General features: G+C 43.6%; 1 protein-coding gene across 3 annotated transcripts in view; it reads right to left on the bottom strand.

The window, feature by feature from the left end:
* Nucleotides 1-5,049: 5,049 nt before the first annotated feature.
* The window catches only part of LOC142282989 (stomatin-like), a 92,763-nt gene continuing 90,284 nt past the window's right edge, over nt 5,050-7,528 (bottom strand). For all 3 annotated transcript variants that reach the window (XM_075333072.1, XM_075333076.1, XM_075333077.1), the window contains one exon: nt 5,050-5,315. In XM_075333072.1, coding sequence (XP_075189187.1) covers nt 5,127-5,315 — 189 coding nt within the window. In that variant the 3' untranslated portion in view covers nt 5,050-5,126. The remainder of the gene's footprint in view (nt 5,316-7,528) is intronic.

Here is a 7,528-nt window from a genome sequence, read left to right as displayed (position 1 = left end):
GTGGACGGTAAAATTACGTCCTAGCGGTAATAGTGTTAATCCCCGTGGGCTGCTGCAAGCAGCCTGCGGCGATCACCGCACATGTCAGCTGATTTCTACAGCTGACATGTGTGCCTGCCAGTAAAATAGAAAGTATAATTCTGGTACACCAAATGAGAATATGAAAATATGAATAGTCCAGAATAAAGAGTATGATAAACTTGCTTTCTTTAGTGATGCTTTAATGTGAAAAAAGTAGCAAATAACAGATACAGTCCATTCAGTCCGACGTTTCGGACTATCAAAAATTGGCCTTAATCAGGGTGAAATTATCTATAGGAATAAGGCAAGTAAGGAATATTCACATATAGCATAAGATGCTTAGGAGGATTGTAGACGTCTAACCTAGGTGGGATTAAATACTCTTTATGAGACTTCAAAATGGTTGGTCAGGGATCTGTTTTGAGGCCTGTGTATGGACAGGAACCCAGGCAGAGACTGTTTACTATAGATTATGATAGATGAGCCAGCGGAGGGTCAAAGAGGTAAATAAAGACTTATCGAAGCTTTAATGAAGTACGATATATACCACTGTGTACCACGGTGTATGAAAAGTATAATTCCAATGGTGATTTACATCCAGCAGGTGCTATAGTTCTAGTGATGGTCCTTTTTCCAGGATTAATCTCACCAACAGTTACTATAGGGATATAGGGATATTCTTGAATCATGTCCAGAATATGAGATGGGTATAGTGCAATGGTGTTTTCAATCCAACAGGTACTGTAGAGGTAGTGGGGGTCCTAATACTTTTTCAGGGAATGGTCTCAAAATCAATCTCAGCCGTCAGTAATAGGTAAGGGACAACCAGGTTATTCCATATAAACCCTAAGGGAATGCATATACTGGGCTGGAGTGGGGGCAAGATGCCTGTGAGAGAGCCTCCTGCATTTCCGTCCACGCTGATGAGTGACTTTCATTAAGAGGTTAAATAAAAAAGTCTGTATTATATATTTAACATAAATGTAAGTCATCACAATAGGAAATCGAGAGTGAAAAGGTGAAGTTGAAAATGATCTGAGTAAGCATGAGTCAGACTGGCAGGAATGCAGCACACAGTTCCCATGCCATCACTTCCCTGTGAGGAAACCATGTGATATACAAGAATAATTCCAGTGTAAAAGATCGCACCAACAACAGTGTACATGGTATCCATAATAACAGTCCGTCCCAGTTCTATAAGAGTCATCTATAAGAGTCTACCTGTGAACAATAAGAAGTGAAATGACTTCTCTACTTTGGACAATTTTTACGTGTTACAAGGGTCTTTTGACAAACTTTGTGGAATAATAAATCTGTTGGAATACCTGGCCATATTCAGTTTCCCTGCAGTCCCTCCACAGGGGAAGTGAAGTATTACACAATGCCCATTCACATTGTAGGGATGTCTGCGTAATGCAGGACACAACAGGTCCTCCAGAGTGAGAGATGCTCTTTTATAACCGCTATCCACTCTGTCAAGAGTGGGATCCTAAACAGAGGACCCCCCACTACCCTCAGAATTCACTAATAGGGAATATCAGAAGCTGGATAAACATATAGCTGGAATGATTTAGGAAAACCTGGACTCGCAGGGCTTTAGACTCGATGGCCCTTGAGGTCCCTTCCAACTCTACCATTGTATGATGGTGTAAAAAAAATGGATTTTCTAATCTAGACAGCCCTTCTAAGGTCACTGTGTCCACATGCTTAGTCTTAGCCATTTTCAATTATGATTAAAGTTAACCAGAATACTTCATCTCTGCTCTACTTTAGGAAATGATATAAGCTTCCAACAAGTTAACCTACGAGGATCCCTACCTACCCCATACACTTTAAATAGTTTAGATAGCTACCAACCAAGCCATCATTTGGCCAACAGTTATCTTGCCAATCTCTCCTATACCCCGGAGTGCTAGCTCTACTGCACGCTTCTGTGTCCTCTATTAAAGAGCTGCTGCCAGACATTTCTACCAACAGCTAATCTCTTAGAGAACAAAAGGATCAGCTGTCCAGAATTGAGCATGCAATATTCTTATCTACTCTGATATCATCTCAGTCAGGAGGCCTCCATACAAATTAGACTGTTGGTCGAACTCCTTGATATTGATTGGTTTGGCCAGAGGCAGACATATCACTGGTGCAGCCTGTGCAGTCACACAGGGTGCAAGAGGTTGAGGGACCCGTTACTATATTCAAAGAAGGTGGAATTGTGCATTTTGAGGAGTTTTTAGGCTGCAAAATGCCCATATAATGTTCTTGCACAGGGGCTCTTGATTGTCTGTGTCCGCCAGTGGGGTTGGCCTAAAATACAGTATCTGAGGGCCTTTACCGGTTCTTCCTGGAATATGGTTAAGTCTCCTCTTTTTTGAGAAGCTAGTCTAGAAGTTTTGGAAAGCACATCAAAATGGTAGAAGAATTTAAAAAGGGTTTATTATGAACGTATAGATGTAACGTGATCGGATAGGTTGGAAAACTTTATGCTATATGGACCACCTGGGTGGACTTTCATCACAATCAGAGCAATGACCTATCTCGAGTATTGCGCTTATCGCCATGAGCAATCCAAGTGTCAAGAAGCAGACTTTCACCTGGAGGCATCCTTGGTGAAACAGAATAAGTGCTTGTCAACCCACCTCTTCCCCGTCCTTTTCTCTCCCCTCTCTTTCCTAGTCTCTGTCTGTTTTTCCTTTCTCTATTCCTTTTTTTTTCCTTTTCCTTTAATTGGTTCATATTTGTGATTAGCTTCTTGTTCCCCTAAGTGATATTATTCATGATAATCCCCAAGTAGGGGACTTTATTATTTGCATTATTTGTATGGTTGAATGAATGAATACATTTGTTTGAAACTAAAAGGGGTTTATTGTTAGGCAAACCTTAAATCTAAACACGGCGAGTGGAGTTGATACCAAAATGTTCTATTTTGATCTCTTATGATTACATGCCTCTTCCAGATCATCCAGATGATCATTAGTGAACTTCAAATGGGCCTGGACATATGCTGGTGTGAGCAGCGGAACCTTGCATGCCCAGCAGGATTTCAATGCATGACGGCGAGGTGTGTTACTAACAGTAATCTTTGAGACTGTGGTTCTAGTTGTATCCAGGTCACTGACCAGGTCTTCCCAGTATTTCTGGACTGAATCCTGACCTTTCTCAGAACAAGCCTTACCCTGAGGTGAGATCTCGCATAGAGCCCCAGACTTAAGGCCGCTTTACACGTTGCGATATCGGTACCGATATCGCTAGCGTGGGTACCTGCCCCCATCTGTTGTGCGACACGGGCAAATCGCTGCCCGTGCCGCACAACATCGCCCAGTCCCGTCACACTACTTACCTGCCCGGCGACGTCGCTGTGACCGGCGAACCGCCTCCTTTCTAAGGGGGCAGTTCGTTCAGCGTCACAGCGACGTCACAGCTGCGTCACTGAACCGCCGCCCAATAGAAGCGGAGTGGCGGAGATGAGCGGGATGTAACATCCCGCCCACCTCCTTCCTTCCGCATAGCGGCCGGGAGGCAGGTAAGGAGAGCTTCCTCGTTCCTGCGGTGTCACACGGAGCGATGTGTGCTGCCGCAGGAACGAGGAACAACTTCGTTACTGCTGCAGTAATGATTTTTGAGAATGCCACCGATGAGCGATTTTGCACGTTTTTGCAACGATGCAAAATCGCTCATAGGTGTCACACGCAATGGCATCGCTAATGCGGCCGGATGTGCGTCACCAATTCCGTGACCCCAACGAGTTCACATTAGCGATGTCGTAGCGTGTAAAGCCCCTTTTAGATTCACAGTCATCTTGTGTTTCTACCACTTTCTAATAATTGTGCCAACAGTTCTTGCCTTCTCACCAAGCTGCTTGCCTATTGTCCTGTAGCTCATCCCAGCTTGTGCAGCTTTACAATTTTGTCCCTGGTATCCTTAGACAGCTTTTTGGTCTTGGCCATGGTGGAAAGGCTGGCGTGTGATTGATTGTGTGGACAGGTGTCATTTATACACATGAGTTCAAATAGGTGTAATTAACGCAGGTAATGAGTGCAGAGTAGGAAGGCATCGTAAAGAAAAAATAAATGGTCTGTTAGAGCCAGAATTCTTGATGGTTGGTAGGTGATCAAATACTTATTTTACGCAATATACAGTCATATGAAAAAGTTTGGGCACCCCTATTAATGTTAACCTTTTTTCTTTATAACAATTTGGGTTTTTGCAACAGCTATTTCAGTTTCATATATCTAATAACTGATGGACTGAGTAATATTTCTGGATTGAAATGAGGTTTATTGTACTAACAGAAAATGTGCAATCCGCATTTAAACAAAATTTGACCGTTGCAAAAGTATGGGCACCCTTATCAATTTCTTGATTTGAACACTCCTAACTACTTTTTACTGACTTACTAAAGCACTAAATTGGTTTTGTAACCTCATTGAGCTTTGAACTTCATAGGCAGGTGTATCCAATCATGAGAAAAGGTATTTAAGGTGGCCACTTGCAAGTTGTTCTCCTATTTGAATCTCCTATGAAGAGTGGCATCATGGGCTCCTCAAAACAACTCTCAAATGATCTGAAAACAAAGATTATTCAACATAGTTTTTCAGAGGAAGGATATAAAAAATTGTTAAAAAGGTTAACATTAATAGGGGTGCCCAAACTTTTTTGTATGACTGTAATGCAAATTCTTTTTAAAAATCATACATCAAAATCATGTCATTTTCTTGATCCTCTCTGTGACAGTTGAAGTGTACCCACAATAAAAGTTACCCCTCCATTCTTTGTAGGTGGGAAAACTTGCAAAATTAGCAGTGTATCAAATGCTTATTTTCCTCACTGTGTATATATATATATATATATATATATATATATACACGGTGTGTATGTATATATATATATATATATATATATATATATATATATATATATATCTATACAGATATGTGGGACAACCCATAGCTGCAGATACCAGAGTGGTGAAAAGCATCGCCGCAGTCTGTTTCAAACAGAAAACTTTTATTCCTTTCATGCCATAACACGACTGTGTAATTACAAAGAAAAAGAAAAATAGATAAGATTTCTGCAAGCATGACCCTGCGGGAACCTGTTACAGCTCCTGTCTAGCTGCGAGATAATAGTGAGGTGAACTCCATAGGAATGGGGAATATAATAGTGGAATTCTTCTCTGCAGCGACGTGTGAAAGAGTCTGCAGGTAGCGGAGCTGGAGGGCGGCTGGAGAGTCAGACATGATAACAGCGGCTTCTTTCAGAGCACGAGAGGCGTTCATCTCCCCCTCGGCTGCCACCACCTGTACAGGACACAAAATGAGGAGATGTGGTTAACACCGCAAGATTCTTACATGACTACTGTGTAATATTGTTAAAGGGGGTTATACAATTTATATATTTTTTTATTAAATCGCTACCAAAATCGTAAAATAATAAAAGCAATACTTGTCACCTATATTTTCCATCAGTGATCCAGTCTTGGTCCTCCTGCACCGCTCCAGATCTATTTTTACATGCGGTCAGCATGTGTGCGCACCGCTACATTGCAGAAGACAGTGATGTAAAGTCTATCGAGGCTGTCCAAGGTCATCTTTTGAGATTAAGGGGAAATTTCTGATGGCTACTAAACCATGCATAACGTTAGGAAGGGGACTTACGACATGTTTATATATACCAGCTGCAGATTGATTTAGGAACTTAAAGGGGTATTCTCATCTCCAAGTTCTATCTCAATATGTAGAGGGTGTAATAGTAATAATAATAATAATAATAATAATAAGAAGAATATTAGCAAAAACCTCCATTTAGAAATGTAATATAGTTCTCCTGAATGGCTATGTCTCATACCTCATGTGCAGGACATTGCAGCTTAGGTATCCATGGTTTCAACCACAAGCAGCTAACGAAAGGCCACTTTACACACAGAGATAAATCTTTGGCAGATCTGTGGTTGCAGTGAAATCATGGACATATTGTTCCATTTGTACACAGCTACAAACCTGGCACTGATTGTCCACAATTTCACGGCAGCCACAGATCTGCCACAGATCTGCCACAGATCTGCCACAGATCTGCCACAGATCTGCCACAGATCTGCCACAGATCTGCCACAGATCTGCCACAGATTTATCTCTGTGTGTAAAGTGGCCTTAACTGTCACTATATAAATGGATGTAACCATGGCTATCTAAGCTGCAATGCCCTGCATATGAGGTATAAGTCATAGCTATTCAGGAGAACTATACTACCTTTCTAATTGAATGTATTTGCTAATATTATTAATACACCTACTACATATTGGAGTAAATAAAAAATCCCTTTCGGCGCTTCCGGAGGATAAATGGGATATCAGTGCAAGTTTGCAAAAACTTCAAGAACAAGGGTTTATTAATAGGTTCAATAAAAAACGGACAATTACGGACAACGCGTTTCAGCTAACAAAAGCCTTCATCAGGTATAATCTACATTGCTGGTATTAAGAAAATCTAATTTATAGACTGATCTGTCTATGTCTATGATGTAGGCGGGTATGAGGAACATGGGTGTGTACTTCCTCATACACACTTCCTCGTAGGTGTACGGCCGGAGCCTTGTTTGAGTTCGTGACACAACCCATGGGATGTGGTAAAGGTGTAGACACCACCGCTGCGGTTACGGGGCACCTGGGGGAGATGGTGATGCAGCAAGATGTTAACCCCTCCGTGGGCAGGGATGATGGCCCCGGGACCCGTTGGGGAGAGTAGCTGAGCGGTGCAGGGTGGTGCGCGGCCGGATGGCACTGTTGTACTCACTGTTATTGACACACACAAGTCTCTGATGAACAAAGTTGATAGTGGTCGGTGCCCGCAGCCGGCTGCGTCTGGTCCCCCACCCGGTTCGGTGGTCTTTGCCTTTCTCCTGCACCATGTAATGTATGTGTAGACTGCCTGCGCTTCAGCGACGGGAGTCCGCTCCCCGGCTTTGTATATATCGGAGGAGCCTGTTTGCCTGCAAACGCTGGCCCGTGGGATCTCTCTGCCTGTGAGGTGGCTTTCTATCCCCCTCGGTGGGCTGTTGTCTTCAGTCGGGACTTGGGTGGGAAAGGACCTATAGTACAGACCGCAATCAGTTGATTAACTCCGTCCAGTGGCTTCTGGACCTCCTTTCAGGGTCTGAGTACCCCCCCTGTGTGCTCCGGTTTCCGAGTCGGTTCCCCGGGTCGGTACCGGCGGGCCACTACCCTGTCCCGGTCCACCACGGTTCCACCGAGCCGTCTTCCCGGCTCCTGCAATCTAGGCCACCGTATGCCTCCTAGCCAAGGTACCAGGGCTCCGACCCAGGCACCTGTCAGTCTGTCACAGGCCTGTAGTACAGGCCTGACCTCCTCCACTGCACTCTCAAACTAGACTCTCTGTCAAACTGCTATGTGTTTCCTGCCTCAGGCCCTCTGAACTCCTCGGTGGGCGTGTCCAACCGCCTGGCTCCGCCCCCCTGGTGTGTCCATCAAGCTCTGCGGGAGGTGACTAGGGTTTAA

The sequence above is a fragment of the Anomaloglossus baeobatrachus genome, chromosome 2 (assembly GCF_048569485.1).
Source record: "Anomaloglossus baeobatrachus isolate aAnoBae1 chromosome 2, aAnoBae1.hap1, whole genome shotgun sequence".
Taxonomy (NCBI): Eukaryota; Metazoa; Chordata; class Amphibia; order Anura; family Aromobatidae; genus Anomaloglossus; species Anomaloglossus baeobatrachus.
Note: the sequence above shows the minus strand (reverse complement) of the source record. Positions and strands in the feature narration are given on the sequence as shown.